Source organism: Schistocerca americana, chromosome 3 (assembly GCF_021461395.2).
Source record: "Schistocerca americana isolate TAMUIC-IGC-003095 chromosome 3, iqSchAmer2.1, whole genome shotgun sequence".
Classification (NCBI taxonomy): Eukaryota; Metazoa; Arthropoda; class Insecta; order Orthoptera; family Acrididae; genus Schistocerca; species Schistocerca americana.
The window spans coordinates 813286350-813310341 of NC_060121.1; the positions used below are offsets into that span (position 1 = coordinate 813286350).

Consider the following 23992-nt stretch of genomic DNA (forward strand, 5'->3'; position numbering starts at 1 on the left):
ATCAGTTTTATAACTAGTTTATAAGCACCCTGTATATTACTAATAAAATACACTTTTCAGATCTTTAATATTAATACATGTGCATGTTTGACACTATTTGTACATTCAACAAACATTTCAAACATGGAGGAAGTATGGAAATATTATAACATTATGATGTGAATGAAATTCTTTTCTGGCAATACGTCGCCACTTTTGTAACTGAAACTACTATTATACACGAAGTTTCTATCGTCTTTGCAACGGCCCTCTTCAGGGCCACTAAACTATTTTATTCGACCTGAAGAGAACTGCTGAAAAGAAGGTGGAAACGTCGGGTTTAATAGTAGTTTTGGTTTCAAGATGATCCCCCCCCCCCCAAGGTGAACGGTGTGTCTGGTCCGTTTCAGACAAAACGTTTACAGCAGGACAACGGTGTGTATGTGGACTTGTGGGTAAGAACACGATCTTGTCAGTAAGCAGCTCTGAGATTTGTGGAACCCAGTCCTGAGCTGGTGCCCTGCCCCACCCCGCTATCCTGTCCCCCCACTCCTCTCCACGTAGTATATAAAAATAGCTGCTGCGCTGCGTACGCAGTACAGCGAGCACCGAGCCTCAGGCATTACGTACTGCACCGCAGTCGCCCGCCCTCGCAAATGACAGCCGCAGACGACATGACGGCGCAAGCGTCGCAGCAGAAGCCGCACGACGTCAACGGTAACCCTGCGTGGTTTGCTCTTGTAGTTCCTGTTAACACGTCTTCCCTCGTGCTTCCCCAAATGCAAACGTTAATGTTTCATGGCATTGTTGACTGGCGAGTCCCATATGAGATCAGCCTTCCACGTCGTATAGGCTTCTTATATCAGCAGTCTTAGAATACATTTATTTTTTGACTGTGTGTGTAGTGTCGTAAATGCTTCAAAATAAGGCCATATCATGGACGAACTGCGGTCTTTGTAATTGTTTTAAAAATCCACCTGGAATTTCATAATTTACTGTGGAATTAATTGTCGTGACCTAGACGGAATCTGTTATTTCACAAAACCACATCAAGGACTACACGTGTTAAAAGAAGTGTTGAGAATGTTCGGAACATATTTTCCTTAGCAAGGATGACGGGAAACATACTGCAGCTCATCAGGATAGTCAACAACAAACACCTCAGCAGACGGAGTGGAGTACAATCGAATATTCAAAAATATTATGTTAATACTCGATGAAAGTCAATTTTGACGCAGTAAACGTGTGGTCGAGGTGGCATTTACTAGCAGTGTTCTCAGTGATGAGTTGAGTCGCAATAAAATCAGCGAAGGTTTTAGTTGTAGAATCTGTTGAAATCGGCCAACAAATCCTTTAAAACGGTGATGTCGAAATTGTAGGTTTTGCTTGTATCAACTGTTGTAGGTTCCTTATTTTCTAGTTTCCTTCCCAAATTCGACGGTGTTGTGTAGCCAGTTCAGTGACGTACATATCGTTAAAAATTACAAGGACCTTAATTTGATATTAATATCGTTCTATGACTACTCCACTTATTTAATCGCTAGAATCATTTGCTGGTATTTGTCTAGAATGTGTTGTTGTTTATGAAAACCTTAGATACATGCAAATGTTGAGGAACGATCGATGCCGGCCGCTGTGGCGGTTCTAGGCTCTTCAGTCCGGAATCACACTGCTGCTACGGTCGCAGGTTCGAATCCTGCCTCGGGCATGGATGTGTGTGATGTCCTTTGGTTAATTAGGCTTAAGTAGTTCTAAGTCTAGGGAACTGATGACCTCAGATATTAAGTCCCATAGTGCTCAGAGCCATAGTGCTTAGAGACATTTGAACCATTTTCGAACGATCGATATCGTATGATTTGTGACAAGGAAAGGCATAGTGTCAAGTACATTCAAATTAATAGCGAACACAAATCACTTTGCTTTTGCTAGACAGCTGACGGTGTCGGTATTGTTTGACGTTGTGTTGCTGCGAGGCTGAAGAGTAATTTGCTACATCTAGCTTAGTACAGTTAAACGTGTAAATGTTAGAATATCTTCAGTACTTCGTTTCAGCATGTTTATTGATTGCAACAAATGTAAAAGAAGAATGAAGAAAAGAAATAACGACGTAAGTTTGGAATCCGTTGGATGTTTTTTACGTTAGTTTTAAGGACATTGCATACTGCATATCGTTAGTTTTGAATATGTTTCACACGACACAACTATCAATAAAATAGCAGTTGTTCTCAACTGTATATCATAATTCTTAGTTTTTTATTCAGTCAATCGGGTTAAGTTAGTTACTGCTTTAGCTTCAAATGGCAGCTGCCCCATCTGCTTGCATTATTTTGTGCTACAAGTAACAGTTTAATTATCTCTATCGTTTCTCGTCAGTATTTCAATTGTATCCCCACATTCTTACACTCTCTGGTGCTAGTGAAACGCCAGAAAAACCATCAAACAAACGTCCACAGAAGAACCAGAGACAGAAGGCAACAGGCAGTTTGTCAACAAGTTGCCTCGAAAACCTTAACAATTTTGCCACTTCTGTTTCACCTCAAACCATCTATAGTACGACAAGTGGTACAAACCCAAGACATGAAGTGAGAACTGAGGAAAAAAGTGTGTCACATATTCAGATCCGCCACTTCGGTTGTTCGGTGGAAGAGAACGTTGAGAACAAAAAGAACTGTGAGTCCTTATTCCCTGTTCCTTGGGTTGTAGCGAGGATGGCAACACGTTCGAAAAAAAGCAGAAACGCTGTCTGATGTAAGGGTTGCAGGCTTGGACGCAGCCGTCTAGTGTGAGGACGAGTGTGAGCTGGCGCTATCTCGGAATGCTGATGAAATGCGGTGTCAGTATGCGCCGGCAGTAGTCGCGTCGCTGCACGGGTGGAACTGTTTCCAACGCGGAACTTGTCGTCATCGTCTCGCGACAAACCCGTACTTACTCGTGGTAGGACGTCAGACACAGCTATGACGGGTCGGCGTAGCAAGCGCGTTGTTATGCTGTTCTTATGGAAATGAAGTGCTGATGGTAAATAAGTCGATGTTCGCGAGTTTTGGGATCTCATGAACCCAATGTCTGTATAATCCTGACAAATAACAAGGGAGGTCGTCAGCTGAGGACACAAAACCCATAACCGCCTTATAGTTATAATGATAGGGAAAGAACGGTACACTGTATGTTGGGTTGGGTTGTTTTGGGGGAGGCAACCAGACAGCGAGGTCATCGGTCTCATTGGATTAGGGAAGGACGAGGAAGGATGTCGGCCGTGGCCTTTCAAAGGAACCATCCCGACATATGCCTGGAGCGATTTAGGGAAATCACAGAAAACCTACATCAGGATGGCTGGACGATGGATTGAACCGTTGTCCTCCCGCATGCGAGTCCAGTGTGCTAACCACTGCGCCACCTCGCCCGGTGTTATGCTGTAGATTGCGATGGGCCTAACAGCAAGAAGCTGCACACTCTAGGGGAAAAGCGGTTGAGGAAGAAAGACGTGATAGTTTTGGATAGTCTCCAGAAAGACGCTCTACATTATCTTTGGAACATCCAACACATTTGAAACTGTTCGTGTTTCAGAAAATTGATATATTTATTGACAGTACAATTTAATTAGCCGCAGTTTTGAAACCATAGGCTTTAGCTACTTGGATCAGTGGCAGTCATTGTCTGAGATTGGAGTGATGTAATCCAAGAGGGAAGAGTGCCTGTTGGAAAATCAAACTTTTGTGCCGCACTGCCTGGTATGTCATGTAAAAAGACAAGTGATTATTATGATGGTATTTTCAGAAGCTTTTTGAAACATCTCTATGTCATCTTCCACAAGGCCGTCAACCATTGTTATGGATAATAGCCTATATCTTTCTGTTGTTCATGGTAAGACACTTTGGCTATCATAAAATATGAAATTATTCATTCCCGGACTCCATCTACAACTGCTAAGACAAAATTGCAAATACCTGCCGAAATACCGGAGCAAAATGTTGGAAATTCTCACACAAAAGGAGCCGCAATTTCCCACTTTCCCCACTGATGCCTTGTTCGAATCTATATCCTTACTTTTCAACAACTCAAGGCCTATGTGGGATACAGAGCTTACACAATGTGCAGTTGCCTGATAGGTTTGTTCTCACGGTTCAATTGCAGATTTTTCGTCAATGATGTAGCCCGAAGTCATAATCGCAAGATGAGGCCAGTGAAAGAAATGATTCCGCCATGGTGACTCCACTTCTGACAATTTGAACGATATGAAATGGCTTTGAATTATCTCCATTTTGGGTATGCAAGTATCTACAAAAGCTTTTCGATATTGCAGTGCCAGTGTTATTCATGCATATTTATGCATGTCTAAAGGAACAGGCACTGCACAGGCTACAGGTGTCATGAGATACATTTCATGTATTCGCAATTACGAATATGTACAACCATCATCAATGGAGTGGCGATTGTGAAGATTTGTACCCGACCAGGACTCGAACCCGGATTTCCCGCTTATCGCGAGCAGCCGCCTTACCATTTGGCTATCCGTGATCGTCTCGCGCCCAGACCCTAACTTTCATATGTCGTCAACTGTGTGACTACAGCCTGTACTCGTACACCCATTATATATATTCCCGTACAAGTGAGCCATTTTACGTCAAAGTCCCTTGCCCGTTGTCGTCGGATAAATTCGATATCGCAGTCCCTGTGTTATTACGACTTACGATGCAAAGTTCCTTTGCACATACATGCACGTCCAATGTAACAGACGCTGCGGCAACTGCAGCCATTATGAAATATATTTAACGTGAAACTTCCTCGCAGATTAAAACTGTGTGCCGGACCGAGACTCGAGCTCGGGACCTTTGCCTTTCGCGGGCAAGTGCTGTACCATCTGAACTACCCAAGCACGACTCACGCCCCGTCCTCACAGCTTTACTTCTGCCAGTACCTCGTCTCCTACCTTCCAAACTTTACAGAGGCTCTCCACCGAGCGAGGTGGCGCAGTGGTTAGCACACTGGACTCGCATTCGGGAGGACGACGGTTCAATCCCGCGTCCGGCCATCCTGATTTAGGTTTTCCGTGATTTCCCTAAATCGCTCCAGGCAAATGCCGGGATGGTTCCTCTGAAAGGGCACGGCCGATTTGCTTCCCTGTCCTTCCCTAATCCGATGAGGCCGATGACCTCGCTGTTTGGTCTCTTTCCCCAAAACCAACCAACCAACCAGAGGCTCTCCGCTGCAGAATGAAAATCTCATTCTGGAAACATCCCCTACGCTGTGGCTAAGCCATGTCTCCGCAATATCCTTTCTTTGCTAGTTCTGCAAGATTCGCAGGAGAGCTTCTGTAAAGTTTGGAAGGTAGGAGACGAGGTACTGGCAGAAGCAAAGCTGTGAGCGGGGCGTGAGTCGTGCTTGGATAGCTCAGATGGTAGAGCACTTGCCCGCGAAAGGCAAAGGTCCCGAGTTCGAGTCTCGGTCCAGCACACAGTTTTAATCTGCCAGGAACTTTCATATCAGCGCTCACTCCGCTGCAGAGTGAAAATCTCATTCTGGATATATTTAATGTATTTGCAATTGCGAATATGGACAATCATCAGCCGTAGAATGGAATGACGACAGTGAAAATTTGTGCGCGACCGGCACTTGAACTCGAAGGAACATTGCATCACAATTCGGAATAACACACGCACTGCAATATAGTATTTAACCGCCCATACCTGCGAGCGACTTATGAGTAAACTATCTCCCACGTACGGGAACATACGTAATGGATGTACGAGCACAGGTTGTAGAAACATGATTGACGACATATGGAAGTTTGGGTGTGCCCGTGAGTCGTGCTCGGATTACCAGATGGTAAGGCGACCGCTCGCAATAAGCGGCAAAAGCGTGTTCGAGTCCCGGTCAGACACAAATTTTCCTTGTCGTTATTCCGTTCTTCAGCTGGTGTTTGTCCACATTCGCCACCTAGAATACATTATAGGCATGACGAAAATGTACCATTCAGATGCAAAATAAGTTTGAAGATTGGATCGCTTTCAAATCTCACGCTTCGTGATATGATACGGTAAGGTACAGCTGAATAACGCGTGTGTGGAGAGTGTTTTCCATTTGGAGTAAATTATTTATCACAACTGGACAAAGAAGCTGGGTCTTCTACTGCTTATCGTTTGGAATAAATTATACATCTGTATTCCTGAAGATGTGGCTACAACCTCGCGAACCTAGTTGGATCAGAAATAAAGATGTATCATACAGATGAAGCGGTGTTACTCATAATGGTTTTCTGGATCGTCTGAGTCCACCGTATACCATTTTCGACCGACTGCAACAACGGCTGCGAGAAACTGGTATATTCGCAACTGGAAGGGGTTACCGTGGCGCTCCACGAACGTTCACCAGGACTTGTGGATCGTGCCTATCAGATCGTGCGTCGCAGATACGCCTTCCACAGCTAATAGCAAGGTCGCCGCATGGGGCAACTCCTGTAGAACTCATAGCTCAGAGCTAATTGTCTCCGCTGTGGGTGTACCGTGAAGTGGGAGGTTTAAAAATGATCCAATCTTCAAACTGACGTCCTAACGGAAAAGTTCCAGACTTGTGCACCTGTATCAGACCTTTATCTACCGCTCCTTACCTGAGCACCCTCACGCTTGCATGTCCCTGCATCCCACTCTTCGATGGATTGTGACCCTCGGTCGAATGGTTAACCGGCTACGTTCGGCCTACTGTCGACCTCTCCGGATTCATGGCGCGGTTGAGGAATCGTGGACCCATACTTTCTGCTTACCTGACGAATCGATAATTGCGTCGTTTGTTCGTAGACAAGGAATGTTCGGTCCTGTCCATTTTGCAAGTTTAACGTCATCATTAAACGTATCTAAACTGATGATGTGGCTTATAAGCTACGAAACGGGTAGTTAGATAAATTATTTACAAGAGCAGCCAAGCGGTTATTATCCAAGACGTTTATGCACTGTGTCTCCCCTGCAAGCCCCAGAAGCTTGTAATAGGAATTGTGAAACATCCTGTACAGTCAATGAGTATTACAATGCATCATATATGTAGCATCTTACTGTAACAGCTAATGTGCAACTTCTAATAAGTTGTCTTTGGAAAGCCGGCCGGTGTGGCCGAGCGGTTCTAGGCGCTTCACTCTGGAACCGCACGACCGCTACGGTCGCAGACTCGAATCCTGCCTCGGGCATGGATGTGTGTGATGTCCTTAGGTTAGTTAGGTTTAAGTAGTTCTAAGTTCTAGGGGACTTATGACCTCAGATGTTAAGTCCCATAGTGCTCAGAGCCATTTGAACCATTTGTCTCCGGAAATAATAATTGCGCAAAGCGATCCGATAATGTATGTCACGGCTAGTTTGTAAAAAGCAAACATCGTGCTATGCTATGAACCATTTACAAAGTCGCTGTTGCGTATACGTAAGCACAAGCAACCATTCGACACTGTGTGAAAAGTAATACAGTGAGACGGCAAAGCCGTGGGATACCTCCTGAAATAGAGTCGGATCTCATTTTGCCCGGCGTAATTCAGAAACTCGATGTGGCGTGGCCTCAACTTTGGAAGTCCCATGCAGAGGTAAGCCGCCAGTGACTGCGAAAGTGTTGACAGTGCAGGGTTTTGTGCACGAGCTCACCTCTCGATTACGTCCAATAAATGTTCGATGGGATTCATGTCTGGTGATGTGGGTGGCCAAACCTTTCGTTCGAATTGTCCAGAATGTTCTCCAAACCAGTCGCGAACAATTGTGGCCCGGTGATATAGCACATCATCATCCGTAATAATTCCGTCGTTGTTCGGGAGCATGAAGTCCTTGAATGGCTGAAAATGGTCTACAAGTAGCCGAACATAATCATTTCCATTCAATGATCGGTTTATTTGGACCAGAGGACCCAGTCTATTCCATGTAAACACAGTCCGCACCATTACCGAGCCACTACCGCTTACACTAGGGCCGGCCAAACGCTGCACAGTGTGCAGACGTGCGAAGTGCTGCACATGTGCGCACGTGTGCGACAGCGAGCGACAGTGACATCTGTTATTAGACATGTGTACCAAATGAACGGCGGCGGTACAAGCAAGAGCACAACATACCCTGTCTCGTTTACCCCTGGTGATCGTAACCTTAATAGAGAAGTACTGAGAAATTGGCAGGTACTGTGAAAAAGCAAAGGACGGCAGATCTGTGTTCTCGGTCGTTTCGATCAAGCATCAATGATGAAAATCTCCCGCAATTGCTTGCGTTTGTCAATGAGCCGTGCTTTTGTGCCCGATATTAACTATATCATTTCGCATGACCAGTGATAAACGTGTTTTGATTTATTCCTTTCATAATAAAAATTATTGTTTACTGACTGTGCATTATTGCCTTATTCTGCTCCATGTTACATTATTGTCAGGAAAATTGGTCATTAAACCGATTGTTGTATACTTACATTTAGGGTTTTTTTTAATGTGTGAAGAGCTACGCTCAGTTGAAGTCGATAAAACATAACATGCATCTAGTTGTCGGTTATTACGCAGATTTCAGACGGAACTGATGAAACATATAGCAATAATGGTACAGGTGATCATCGAGAGGTCAGCGAGACAGAAATTATATGGGTGTAAATGAGGGCACCGAGAATTAGTTATAGGAAACCTTCCATTGGTTTAATGTTATTTCAAATCATGACTAAGGTTCGTTGGAAGTGGCTAAGTGCTCTCTTTCTTAAATACTAGATCAAAAACATTACGCGTATTTACGTACCGTCAGTCAAGCTGCCTTAATAAAAACCCACGGTTGTTAACTGTATTACTTGTCTTACTGGGTTAAACTGTTAACACAAAAGTAGACGTCTCAATGAGTAGACTGTGACAGTATTTTAAATGTTTAATACGCGAAACACCTTCCCATGGTTGGCTTGCAAGCTGTGGAAAGAGCACTGGAATGCGCCGGTACAGAGTATCTCAGCAAGTGGATAAAGCGACATCTGCGCGTAGAAACATGCACTACATGAACGCTGACGGCTGCGGCGTGCACGCTGTGACCTGGAAGTTGCACACGTGCAGGAGCACCGCACGCGTGCAGAATTTCTGGCCGGCCCTGGCTTACACTGTGCCTTGTTAACATCTTGGGTCGATGGCTTCGTGGGGTCTTCGCCGCATTCGAACCCTACCATAAGCTCTTACCACCTGATTTCGGGAGTCATCTGACCAGGCCGCGGATTTCCAATTGTCTAGGGTCCAAGCGATGTGATCACGAGGCCAGGACAGACGCTGCAGGCGATGTCGTGCTGTCAGCAAAGGCACTCGCGTCGGTCGTCTGCAGCCACAGCCTATTAACGCCAACTTTCGTCCCACTGTCCTAACGGATACGCTCGTCTTAAATTCAGAACCTAAATATCGACTGTTAGAACACAAAGGTGTACATTTACATTGTAAATGAAAGGTTAAATCAAATGCATCGCTTCTCAATTGCAAAAAACATGTAGACTTGATTTTTGGCGATTGCAATGCCATCTACCACGAATGAAAAACAGTGGATTTAGTAACCCGTACATTTTTTGGCGTAGGATATGAATATGCTATAAAATGGGGTCGTTCCCATCTGAAAACGCAGAGTTGACCCCACCCAAACAGGGGGGATGGTTAGAAGGTGACCAGTTCTAGCACAGACAGATGTCCCCTTTACTGACATTAACTTTTTACCTTGAACATCTTTTTTCGTATTATGCGTCGTTTTGGAAATATTTATTTGTCTCAAGTTAAAACAAACACTCAGTATACCGTAATACATCGGCATTTTTCTGCTTCTCGTTTATAATTAACCACTAATAGATAGTTTTTAAGAACGTCAATATAAAATTGTACTTAGTTATTTAAAAGAACACTTAAGTATTCTATTATTTTAATGTTTTAAATCTATTGAACATTAGCAAAGAAACTATAAGAAAAAATATTCTATTTTCGGACTTAAGTGTTAAAGGCTCCAGATTAAGAGTTCTCCTGTATGAACGAGAAAATATTCTTTCAAAACGGCGTACTGTGAAACGAAAGTATTAGTCAATGTTTAATTGTTGCCACACTTTCAGGACGCGCCTAAGACCATCATTAAACGCAAATTCAACAGCTATCTGTGTGCTGATGGTTGTCGCTCTTGCAGGAACTTCAGTTCGCAAAAAAAGATTCAAATGGCTCTGAGCACTATGCGACTTAACTTCTGAGGTCATCAGTCGCCTAGAACTTAGAACTAATTAAACCTAACGAACCTAAGGACATCACACACATCCATGCCCGAGGCAGGATTCGAACCTGCGACGGTAGCGGTCGCTCGGTTCCAAACTGTAGCGCCTAGAACCGCACGGCCATTCTGGCCGGCTTCAGTTCACAGTTTGGCATACCTGACAGAGTGTGGGGTCGTGACTTGTGTTGACGAAGAAAGAAGAGTTAGGATGGAACTTGATAACAATATAGTATTTCTACACTGAGTCTGTGTTCTGGTTGCTACAACTGCTACCACGTGCTCTCGGTTGGTAATTGTGTGCGTAAACGGTTTGCCAGTTAATGTATGATCCAAGCTATTGTAGAGACATCATGATGGAATACAGCAGCAAAGTTTACCTCCTTGATAAGCCCTGGCAAACCGGTCTCCCAGCCTTCTTCATTGGTGCTGTGACTCCCATAACTACCACCAGTGCTTTTTTTCTAAAAAAAAAAGTCTGAGGCTACTCCGACATTGGATATAATTCAGCGAAAATTAATTATAACTGAAGCATGGGATGCCACCCGTCTGCTTTTAGCCGTGACGTCATCAACATGTCGAACTACGAAAAAAAAAAAAAAAAAAAGAACAGAAAAGGGTATCGGACTCCTCAGTTGACTTTACTATAGCAAGAGAACAAGTAAAAAGTAAAGTAGTTTGTTAGTTTTCTGCTCACCTCTTACCTCCAACTTAACTTACAAGTTGCAACGAAAGATATTACACACTTCGCACAACCGACAAGAACGGAATAGCAAACACAAACGAATAAAGAACAACAAAACAAAGATGGCAATGTATCACGAAGGATCATGGTAGCGGGACCGTAGAGACATCTATCGGTAGCTCGGCGTTTGAGCGTACGCAAATCCGCTTAGCACTATCACCGGCCACTATTAGCAGGCGAGGGCACTTCATGTTTGTCGAACGGGCTGAAAGCTATTAAGTTGCCGAGAACGGTTGCCGCAGCTTCGAAATGCTTGAAACAGTCAATGACATCGCTTTTCCCACCAAAAACTGCACTGGTATCGTTCGTATTGCAATTACCAACACGAAAATATGAAATAAAAAAATTTTCGTTCGTGAAATAATTCTTTGGCACTCTTCCAAGCTCTCAACATCGTAAAAATCTACTTTTTCGATGAAAAAGTTTAGGGGCACGCATCCCCCAGCGTTCCCCCAGAAAAACAGCACTGCCTACCACACTCTCATAGAATATGAAAGAATGGTTCGAAGGAGTACCCGCCGTGGTGCACTACGGGAAGTTGCCCTCCCCCCCACCCCCTCCACCACTCTCCCTGAATTAGAGAAAAAAAGCTTTGTTAATCGGCTTTACATCTGTCCTCGCCAAAGAGACACAGATACGACTATTGGCAAGTGTAGCCACACCGTTTTATATGAACTTTCACAATTATTTCCTATTTCGTCATTCACTACAAAAACAAAAAAATGTCACCCCCAACAGCTCAAGTCCTTTGTATGTTCTTGTCCACTATCGTCAAAGTCTACAAGTGTTGCGACGTAAAACACGTAGCAGATGCGAAGTCGGAAGATGCTGAAATCCGTACCATATTGTTCAGCTGTACTCAAGTGGAAAATGCCATTCCAGGGTGAGCTATTGCTGGATTATTACCTGTGAGGGATTCAACACCTGAGACGTTGTCACCAACAGTAACATCGCGCCCACTACATACTGTAACTTTTAAACCACTTCGCTTCGGTTCGAATTGTTGCTGTGCATTGTTCTTCAAAATGGTTTAAATGGCTCTGAGCACTCTGAGCACCTCAGATGTTGAGGTCACCAGTCCCCTAGAACTTAGAACTACTTAAACCTAACTAACCTAAGGACATCACACACATCCATGCCCGAGGCAGGATTCGAACCTGCGACCGCAGCAGTCGCGCTGTTCCGGACAGAAGCGCCTAGAACCGCTCGGCCACCGTGGCCGACTGCATTGTTCTTTAACGACATCATTTCATTCAGTAGGTTCTCAGTCTGTACGCCTACGTAGATAATTCACTGACAAAACGTCGTGAAACGAGCAAAAGGATACTCTTGAAGTTAATTGATGCAGTACAGAAGTGATTAAAGAGGGATACTCGTGACGTAGTTGAACGCTGCAGCGGAAGGACGTTACATAAACGAAATCAGAAACTTTCTAACAAAAAGTTCTTAATACACCATGTAAGTTCAGGAGATTCTGTACTAAAAGAAACTCAGTGAAATCATGTTCATACAGGTTGATTCAAAAAGAAAGAACAGATTTCATTTGTTTACTACAGATAAACTGTGAATGATAAAAATACTTTGCTATGTCACTAGATAGATGAAGGTTGAAAGTTTTATGTTCGCGCAGACACTGTACCATACACTCAATGTGAGCACAATGTCACAATTGAGCACAATTGAGAAATATCGAAACGGTAGCCCGCTTCATTCCACACACGATCCAACAGATCCCTATTTATCGAATCGACAGCTTCAACAATTCGATTTCTCAACTCTGAAGAGTAGCTGCCATAGGTGCGACAAAGACTCCGTCTTTTATATACCTCCAAAGAAAAAAATATATCAAGTTGTGAATTCTGGTGACCTAGGACGCCAAAAGTAATGAACAAGATGTTGTCCATCTCTTCCACTCCAACTTTGTGGGATAGTGTTGGTAAGCTAATGCCGTGCCTCAAGGTGAAACTGAGACGGGGCACCGCCATGCATGAAAATATCATTGGAACCTTCACGAAGTTGAGTAAACAACCAATTTTGCAGAATGTTTAGGTATGACATTCCTGTCGCAGTTTCCTCCGCAAAAAAGGAAAGGTTCATAAACTTTGTGAACAGAAACGGCACAAAAGACAATCAATTTCTGTAAGACTCTTTCAGGTTCGAGGACGACATCGGGATTTTGTGGCCACAAAATACTTACATTATGGCGGTATACTTTACCCGATAGATGAGACGCCGTTTCGTCCGAAATGATGAGTCACTCGGCGGAAGTTCCCTCTACCGTATTCCGGACAAATGAACTGCAAATTCGTAATTTCTTTTGGGGTAGCTGGGGCGCAATTATCGCAGTAACGGCAATGTGCAAGGTCTCATATTCAGACGTTGTTTCAGAGCACGCCAACCCGTTGCTTGTGGAAGTTGAAGTTCCTGGTCTGCTCGTCTTGTGAACTGCACAGGGCTCCATTTGAACGGATATCGGCTAAGCTCGATATTTTCATCAGATGTGCGTGGCCCTCTTCATGCGCAATCAACTTTTACGACAGTCTTAAATCTGCTTGTGCAGAGGCAGCCTCTCGCTAAATCGGCGGCGGAATGAACGTTACACTTGAACAGTGGATTGACTTCAAAAAAAAAAAAAAAAAAAAAAATGGCTCTGAGCACTATGGGACTTAACAGCTGTGGTCATCAGTCCCCTAGAACTTAGAACTACTTAAACCTAACTAACCTAAGGACATCACACACATCCATGCCCGAGGCAGGATTCGAACCTGCGACCGTAGCAGTCGCGCGGTTCCGGACTGCGCGCCTAGAACCACGAGACCACCGCGGCCGGCGGATTGACTTCCCGCAAATCCCAACACACAAAATCATTTTTCTTGAGGTGTAGTTGCCATATAGCTACAAACAGAAAACAGCGCAGCATTGTCAAAACTTTGAACCTTCCTGTAATTAGTGACATGCACTACTTGTTTCTATCTTTTACAGTTTTTCTCTAATGAACAACTGAAATCCGCTCTTTCTTTTTGAACCACCCAATATGATAGATGCACCGTTCCTGGAATCAGGAGAAAATTACGGACTCTCTTCTCGCGGCGGTCTTAGTGACAGGAAAGTCTCCTTCTTCCGAAACACATTCATGCGCCAAAACATTATGAGCATTACCTAGCGCGAGACTAAATGCCGCCTGGGTGCACTGCAGGCACATGACGCAGTAAGGAAAGTGTAAGTGGAGCAGAAGCGATCGGGGAGTCATTCTAGCGGCGATAAGGTATAACAACGGGTAGGTGATCAGGGGTGGAGCGTCCACACCTCATCGTAGAAAGTGGATGCGGTCGTATCCGAGTACCTAGAAGTAGATATCCTCGGAGTACTGAAGCAATTTAAATCACTTAATAAAAACAAGTCGTCCAGTCCATAATGTATACCAGTTAGGTTCCTTTCAAAGTAAGCCATTATAGCAGCTCCATATTTAACAATCATATACAATTACTCGCGTGACGAAAGATCCGCACCCAAAGACTGGAAAGCTGCACAGGTCACACCAATATTCAAGAAAGGAAGTAGGAGTAATCCATTAAACTACAGGCCTGGATCATTAACGTCGATGTGCAGCAGGAGTTTGGAATATATTCTGTTCAGATATTATGAACTGCCTCGAAGAGAACGGTCTATTGACACATAGTCAATACGGATTCAGAAAACATCGCTCTTACAAAACACTACTAGCTCTTTACTCACACGAAGTGTTTAGTGCCGTCGAAAAGGAATTTCAAATTGGTTCCGTATTTCTAGATATCCAGAAAGGCTTTTGACACCGTACTTCACAAGCGGCTTTGAAGTCAAATTGCGTGCTTATGGAATATCGTCTCAGTTAAGCAAATGGATTCGTGATTTACTGTTAGAGAGGTCACAATTCGTAGTAACTGACGGAAATTCATCGAGTAAAACAAAAGTAATTGCTGGCGTTCCGCAATGTAGTGTTATAGCCCTTCTGTTGTTCCTTCGATTTAGGAGACAATTTGAAAAGTCGTCTTAGGTTGTTTGCAGATGATGCTGTCATTTACCGAGTTGTAAAGTCATCAGATGATCAAAACCAATTGCAAATCGATTTAGAAAATATATCTGTATGGTGCAAAAATTGGCAAATGATCATAAATAATGAAAAGTGTAAGTTCATCCACATGAGTGCTAAAAGGAATCCGTTAAACTTCGGTTTCACTATAAATCAATCAAAATCTGAAGCCGGCTAAATTCAACTATATACCTAGGAATTACAATTACGAAAAACTTAATTCGTAAGAAAACATAGAAAATATTGTGGGGAAGGGGAATAAAAAAGTGTTATATTGGCAGAACACTTTGAAGATGCAATAGATCTACTAAAGAGATTGCCTGCTCTACGCTTGTCCGTCCTACTTCGGAGTACTGCTGCTCGTTCAGGGATCCTTACCAGATAGGATTATCGGAGTGCATCGATAAATTTCAAAGACGGTCACCCCGTTTTGTAATACCGAGAAATAGGAGAGAAAGTGTTACGGATATGATACAGTATTTGGGGTGTAAATAATAAAAACAAGGACGTTTTTCGTAGCGGCGGAATCTTCTGACGAAATTTCAATTTTCTCCTCCGAACGCGAAAATATTTTGTTGATGCCGACCTACGTAGGGAGAAACGATCATCTGAATAATATTAGGGAAATCAGAGCTGGCTCGGAAAGACATACAGGCAGGTGTTCTTTTATTCGCGCTCTGTTCGAGAGGGAAACTTGTAGAAAATTAGTGTGAAGGTGGTTCGATGAACCCTCAGCCAGGCACTTACGTCTGACTGCAGAGTAGCCATGTCGACATAGATGTAGATGTAGATACGCCATCATCCAAGCGAACAGCCGCTCGCGGTATGCACCACGCCACGAACGTAGGGCCCTGCGAGCAGTATTATGCCACAGCGGACATTCTTCTGAGCTTCCATAGACGTTCGGCAGTAATCGTAGGCGTCTGGATAGGTGAAGAATTCGTGAACATTACTGCGGACTACCTGCATCCCTCCATATCTGTTGTCTGCCACGAAGGCGATGCCACAACTGCCCGTGACCCATGGCAAGTTCCGAGCTACAGTGGTTTGAGGAACACAATAGTGATCTCGCGTTGTCTTGGCCGCCAAATTAGTCTGATCTGAACCCGATGGAAGACATATCGGACGTTATCCGTGCCAGTTCCGGGCCCACAAACCATCAACCCGTAATTTACGGGATTTCGTGACCTGGTGCCACATATCTTCCTAAAACTGTCAGTGAATTGTCGAATTCATGTCACATAGGATCGCTGCTGTACTGCTTTCCAAAGATGGATTAACACGGTACAAAGGAGATGGTCATAGTATGTGGCTCATCTATGTGTGGATGAAACATTTCGCTATACAGCGTAGAGTGATTCCACTCGTTACTGATTGTTTCTCAAGCGATAAAATGAGTGACGGACCTATACATTACATTTAGTTGATTAGCAGGCATCTTGTAAAAGAGCAAAGAATTATAACAGAAGACTCCGATGTCCAGACGGGTTGAGGATTTCAGTTATCTACACAATATTTCCACACAAGACCTACCAATTTATGCCAGTGACAACAAACGATGCCCTTAGGTGTGCTCGCGATCTGACTCTGCAATAGAATCATCCCAATCGACCATCCGTAAATAATCTTCCGTCAACCATAACCTCGGAACTCACTGGCTTAAATCACACTGTTGTCGTAAGAACGATCTCTAAAACAATTTCTCAAAACTAGCTGACTTGAAAGTGACATATAACTGTGTGTCATACCATGGCTATCGAAGTGCATTTTTTGTGCCCTATTATATAATGCGCCGGTTTAGTTATCATCCTCACAATCTCATTTACTGTATGACGTCACCATAATGCCATCGCCCAGCTATATAATATGAAATACCCGGAAATACCCAACATCTGCTGATATTCGCAAGCTAGGTATTGGACACTAAGAGGTTTAAATATATAACAAAGGCGACTGGACGCACTTTCCTCACAAAAAGTCATAGACTATTTAAGCCTTTCCACAATGTTCAGCTTCCAGGGTGGGCCAGATAAACAAGAAATAATAGGAAACTTCCTGGCAGATTAAAACTGTGTGGCCGACCGAGACTCGAACTCGGGCCCTTTGCCTTTTGCGGGCAAGTGCTCTACCATCTGAGCTACCGAATCACGACCCACGCCCGGTCCTCACAGCTCAACCTTGCAGATGGTAGAGCACTTGCCCGCGAAAGGTAAAGGTCCCGAGTTGGAGTCTCGGTCGGGCACACAGTTTTAATCTGCCAGGAAGTTTCATATCAGCGCACACTCCGCTGCAGAGTGAAAATCACATTCTGGAAACATCCCCCAGGCTGTGATTGAGCCATGTCTCCGCAGTATCCTTTCTTTCAGGAGTGCTAGTTCTGCATGGTTCGCAGGAAAGCTTCTGTAAAGTTTGGAAGGTAGGAGAAGAGATACTGGCAGAAGTAAAGCTGTGAGGACCGGGCGTGAGTCGTGCTTCGGTAGCTCAGATGGTAGAGCACTTGCCCGCGAAAGGCAAAGGTCCCGAGTTCGAGTCTCGGTCGGGCACACAGTTTTAAATCTGCCAGGAAGTTTCATATCAGCGCTCACTCCGCTGCAGAGTGAAAATCTCATTCAAGAAATAATAGTTTCTTCAATGCGGAATCCTCAAAAATATAGTTGTTATTGATGCAAAAATAGACGCAAATAGTAAAGCTTCTAAAGAAAGTCACTGAAGACAAAGATAAATGACAGAATAGAACATATGTAGCAGCACCAAAACGACAAGGGAAGGCTTTGTGTATTGCACGTGGCAATGTCACCAGTGCTGAGTCACCGTGGGAATCAAGGGACTGTGTTGCCATGGCGTCACGGAGTGTTACGTGTGAAGAGTGTTAATAGCGACGCGGCCTATGTAAACAAGAAGCCGTAAGCAGTAGCCTTGTATGACCAGGTCCTTAGCAGGTCACTCCAAACTATTACGGTTTATGTCACAATGTTTTGCAACTTCGTTCCTTCTTTTAACGGCATTTGTCAACTTTGCTATGCATCCAACTCATTACTTCGTTTCGGAAGTCTGTAATATTTCATAATGACGAAATGTATTTAGGCGCAATAATTTAGAGTATTATAACAGCAGATGCCTCAGAACCCTAAAAAATTTTGATCACATTTTTAGGTTGTCTGTGTAACAATAACCAGTGCCCAGATACCTGAGGATGAGCCAGAAACCGAAATAAAGAAAAAGCCGAAATGTTATCTTCTGTCTTCAAATGTTTATCTGAAACGAAACTCAGTGAGTATTTTAATTATTTAATACACTAGCCTATGCTGTGCCACATGCTTATCAATACTCGAGTTGCTGAAAACAGCTTAAATCGGTAAATCTCAGCGCCCCGGCACATTCTCTGTTGAGAGGTAATCATGGAACATAATTGATCTCAGATAACGTTACGAGAGCCTTGTTCGTCTTAGCTGCAAGAGAGCGCAGGTTTGACCTATACTGTTTACTAAGGTAAGCGCAAGTAATGAGCGCAGAATATGGACTGATTGAAGCCCAAACAAAGTCGAAAGTAACGAAGAGCAGCAGAAATAGTGGTAAACTTGACATCAAAATTTGGATCCATGTGGTAGACGAAGTGATGGAATTCCAGTACCTTGGAAGAAAAGTAACTGTCGAAACAAGGAAGATACACATTGCTGTGTCTAGTACGGTGTAGGAAAACCGTTAGCATTTGAAACGGCTATCCGTCGTCTCCGATGATGATCATGTTTGGTTTGTGGGGTGCTCAACTGAGCGGTTATCGGTGTCCGTACAAATTCCCAACCTTTGCTCAGTCCAATCTCGCCACTTTCATGAGTGATGATGAAATGATGAGGACGTCATCTCGACGCAGGCGAAAATCGCTGAACCCGCGCGGAATCAAATCCGGGACCCCGTGCTCGGCAAGCGCGAACGCGACCGCGAGACCACGAGCTGCGGACACTCGTATCTGAGTAGATAAATACAGGCCCTGTATAGTTTCCAAAGGACTCTATACTATTCTTCCCGGAAAATAGGGGCAAGTCTACTTAACGACGATGGAGGTGAATAGCGATCACGCGCCCTTCTCTCCAAATTACGAGGCATGTTCAAAAAGTAAGTGCACTGTTAAGCCTGTTAAGGCTGTGGTTCTATTTGTTTTCTTACGGTTGGCAACACTGAGTGGTAGAGGGGCATCCCCTCATCTGAGCAAGCATCGCAGGAACACGGTAGTACATAAACTTAAGTTACCATAAAAGAAAAAGAAAAAAAAGTCGGAAGTTACACAATGTTCTTTATTAGCTCAAGAGTCACCGTTAATAAAGGACATTGTGCAATCTACGACCATTTTTTTTTAAATAGTAGCAATAATGGGCCGGCCGCGGTGGTCTAGCGGTTCTAGGCGCTCAGTCTGGAACCGCGCGACTGCTACGGTCGCAGGTTCGAATCCTGCCTCGGGCATGGATGTTTGTGATGTCCTTAGGTTAGTTAGGTTTAAGTAGTTCTAAGTTCTAGGGAACTGATGACCACAGATGTTAAGTCTCATAGTGCTCAGACCCAGTAGCAATAATGAGGTTGATTTATCACTGCGCCAAGATGGAATGAAATAATTATTATGATGATTGCTTTGTCAGGCATCCAGAATGCCGGCGGCTTCCATCCGTAAAATGAATTACAATATTGTGAAGATAAATATGAGCGTAAGGTTCAGTAAGCAGTGATTCGTTGAGAAACTTGTTCCTTTACTTATCCATAAATATCCTAGGATATGCTCATACGCATAAGTGTGATAGGTCCTGATTAATATGAAAATTAAATGCTTTTACACGGAGAAAGGTAAGATTAATGTTTTAATTTTCATTGCACATTTTAATGCTGTCTTGCATATGACTATGGCTGATTTTGATGATTTGCATATAATTTTAAACATTTGTGCATGGGAGAGTGACCAACCGATTATCAGGTCACAACAGCATAAACTAAATAAGCCTCGAAAAATTTATTGTCACTCAGCATATCACAGGGTTAAGAGACCCAAGGCCCCCTTTCTCTCTGCAGAGCGTATTGTCAACATAACGGATATTGTTTTCAGTGAAAAGCAATTGAACATGCTCAACAAAGGCCTTAAGTATAGCATCCAACCAAGGCTAGACAATACTATCGCCACGTTCTTGGTAACATAAGGTATAATCGCTCTTGGTGCTTCTACCTGTAACAAATCTGGTAAACTGGGAATCGCTTGTAAAGCCAGTGAACTTACTGAGAAGGCCTCACATGCTAAGCATGATTAAGACCATACGATTCTGGCCTAACGTCATTGTAGACTGCACTGACAAAAGGGTTTCCACTGTCGTTATTTGAAAGGTAGGAGACGAGGTACTGACGAAATTAGAGATATGACGACCGGTCGTGAGTCGTGCGTGGGTAGCTCAGATGATAAAGCACTTGCCCGCAAAGGTCCGGAGTTCGAGTCTAGGTGCGGCATAAAGTTTTAATCTGCCAGGAAGTTTCCCCACTGTCATTGTTCATGAAGCTGACTACACTGAGCCGGCGGCAGTGGCCGTGCGGTTCTAGGCGCTACAGTCTGGAACCGAGCGACCGCTACGGTCGCAGGTTCCAATCCTGCCTCGGGCGTGGATGTGTGTGATGTCCTTAGGTTAGCTAGGTTTAATTACTTCTAAGTTCTAGGGTAACAGAAGAAATACTTCAGTTGATTGATGAAAGGAGGAAGTACAAACATGTTCCGGGAAAATCAGGAATACAGAAATACAAGTCGCTGAGGAATGAAATAAATAGGAAGTGCAGGGAAGCTAAGACGAAATGGCTGCAGGAAAAATGTGAAGACATCGAAAAAGATATGATTGTCGAAAGGACAGACTCAGCATACAGGAAAGTCAAAACAACCTTTGGTGACATTAAAAGCAACGGTGGTAACATTAAGAATGCAACGGGAATTCCACTGTTAGATGCAGAGGAGAGAGCAGATAGGTGGAAAGAATACATTGAAAGCCTCTATGAGGGTGAAAATTTGTCTGATGTGATAGAAGAAGAAACAGGAGTCGATTTAGAAGAGATAGGGGATCCAGTATTAGAATCGGAATTTAAAAGAGCTTTGGAGGATTTACGGTCAAATAAGGCAGAAGGGATAGATAACATTCCATCAGAATTTCTAAAATCATTGGGGGAAGTGGCAACAAAACGACTATTCACGTTGGTGTGCAGAATATATGAGTCAGGCGATATACCATCTGACTTTCGGAAAAGCATCATCCACACCATTCCGAAGACGGCAAGAGCTGACAAGTGCGGGAATTATCGCACAATCAGCTTAACAGCTCATGCATCGAAGCTGCTTACAAGAATAATATACAGAAGAATGGAAAAGAAAATTGAGAATGCGCTAGGTGACGATCAGTTTGGCTTTAGGAAAAGTAAAGGGACGAGAGAGGCAATTCTGACGTTACGGCTAATAATGGAAGCAAGGCTAAAGAAAAATCAACACACCTTCATAGGATTTGTCGACCTGGAAAAAGCGTTCGACAATATACAATGGTGCGAGCTGTTCGAGATTCTGAAAAAAGTAGGGGTAAGCTATAGGGAGAGACGGGTCATATACAATATGTACAACAACCAAGAGTGAATAATAAGAGTGGACGATCAAGAACGAAGTGCTCGTATTAAGGAGGGTGTAAGACAAGGCTGTAGCCTTTCGCTCCTACTCTTCAATCTGTACATCGAGGAAGCAATGATGGAAATAAAAGAAAGGTTCAGGAGTGGAATTAAAATACAAGGTGAAAGGATAGCAATGATACGATTCGCTGATGACATTGCTATCTTGAGTGAAAGTGAAGAAGAATTAAATGATCTGCTGAATGGAATGAACAGTCTAATGAGTACACAGTATGGTTTGAGAGTAAATCGGAGAAAGACGAAGGTAATGAGAAGTAGTAGAAATGAGAACAGCGAGAAACTTAACATCAGGATTGATGGTCACGAAGTCAATGAAGTTAAGGAATTCTGCTACCTAGGCAGTAAAATAACCAATGACGGACGGAGCAAGGAGGACATCAAAAGCAGACTCGCTATGGCAAAAAAGGCATTTCTGGCCAAGAGAAGTCTACTAATATCAAATACCGGCCTTAATTTGAGGAAGAAATTTCTGAGGATGTACGTCTGGAGTACAGCATTGTATGGTAGTGAAACATGGACTGTGGGGAAACCGGAACAGAAGAGAATCGAAGCATTTGAGATGTGGTGCTATAGACGAATGGTGAAAATTGGGTGGACTGGTAAGGTAAGGAATGAGGAGTTTCTACGCAGAAACGGAGAGGAAAGGAATATGTGGAAAACACTGATAAGGAGAAGGGACAGGATGATAGGACATCTGCTAAGACATGGGGGAATGACTTCCATGGTACTAGAGGGAGCTGTAGAGGGCAAAAACTGTAGAGGAAGATAGAGATTGGAATACGTCAAGCAAATAATTGAGGACGTAGGTTGCAAGTGCTACTCTGAGATGAAGAGGTTAGCACAGGAAAGGAATTCGTGGCGGGCCGCATCAAACCAGTCAGTAGACTGATTACAATCCTGTCGAGACCTGTACCAAAGAGCTTAAGGCTTCCTTAGAGGCGTACACGTATATCATCACCCTCCCCTCCCCCCCCCCCCCCCACCTTTTACCCAATTTTAGAGTGATGAACCATAAGGCCCCTAACATGCACGCACAAATTAGGGCTCACAAGATTGCTTTCTCTATGCGTTCTGTTATTAATATGATTGAGAAACCACGTTAGCCGGTCTCTAAATATTTGCTTCAAGTGATTGGCAAAGAGTTCACATTTCGCGAAAATTTTGGTGTTTCTAATAGAACGGAACTTGTACGACTCTTACATGATAAATATTTATCTCCAGGCTGCACTTTACTGTCGTTCACTAGAAGAGACTATTTCAGTTACTCAGGATAACATCTTGAAGCACTGACGTCTGGCCGATCTCTGTGGCCGAGCAGTTCTAGGCGCTTAAGTCTTTAACCGCGCTGCTGCTACGGTCGCCCGTTCGAATCCTACCTCGGGCATGGATGTGTGTGATGTCCTTAGGTTAGTTAGGTTTAAGTAGTTCTAAGTCTAGGGGACTGATGACCTCAGATGTTAAGTCCCATAGTGCTTAGAGCCATTTGAACCATTTTGAACTGACGTCTGTGATCTGATGAAACTGTGGAGCTTATAGCTCCTATTTGGCTCTTGACTTCGTACAATTGCTTCACTTTTAACAACAAATTTTATATGCAGTCGGATGGCTTGGACTTGGCAGTTGTCTTGCGGCGTTTCTCACTGATGGATTCGGGAATTACGTGGAGTGTGACTATTCAACCCGGGCCTCTGCCATTTCCAAAAAAATACTCTGTTAAAGACGATATGCCGATGACACAACACTTATTTTTTGACGGTGAAAGATTTGAAATTACGTTTGTGGTCGAAGAGTTTAACAAACTTCACAGCGAAATTATTTTTATGCATGAAATCATGTATAGCAATAGTATTCTCAACTTCTGTGATTTGCAGGTTTGTCTCACTAATAATGTCATCAAATTTGACATTTATCGTAAGCCTTCTACAAGCTATACAATTATACACGCTTCGTCGTGTCATCCCTGTAAGTAACAGGTGAGCTACTTCAGATCTGTGGTACATCGTATCACTGAAATTCAGTGACCAATAATCTGGCAAAAATAAGGCTTTTATAATTGTATGTTTCCCATTTTCAAACAATATATTAGTTTTTAGCTTTTTATTACCACGGTCTTGGTCGCTTGTCACTTTTATGCTATGGTATTTTGTCTTTTCAGGATTGTTACCTTTTAGCCTTATATTTGTAATCTTCATTTTGTTTCTCTATGTTTTTTACTTCATTATTCTTTTACACTGTTTTTGAACGTATGGGTTTTCTATGCCTCTGGAAATGGTACTCGATCTAGCACGTCTTATACTGTGTCTATTTTCG

At 43.4% G+C, this 23992-nt stretch overlaps 1 protein-coding gene across 1 annotated transcript in view; it reads left to right on the forward strand.

Annotated features, from left to right (window-relative positions):
• Positions 1-593: 593 nt before the first annotated feature.
• Positions 594-23992, forward strand: part of LOC124607011 (sialin-like) — a 140638-nt gene continuing 117239 nt past the window's right edge. Inside the window, exon 1 of the mRNA XM_047139165.1 lies at positions 594-696. Within this exon, the coding sequence (XP_046995121.1) occupies positions 636-696 (61 nt within the window). The 5' untranslated portion in view covers positions 594-635. The remainder of the gene's footprint in view (positions 697-23992) is intronic.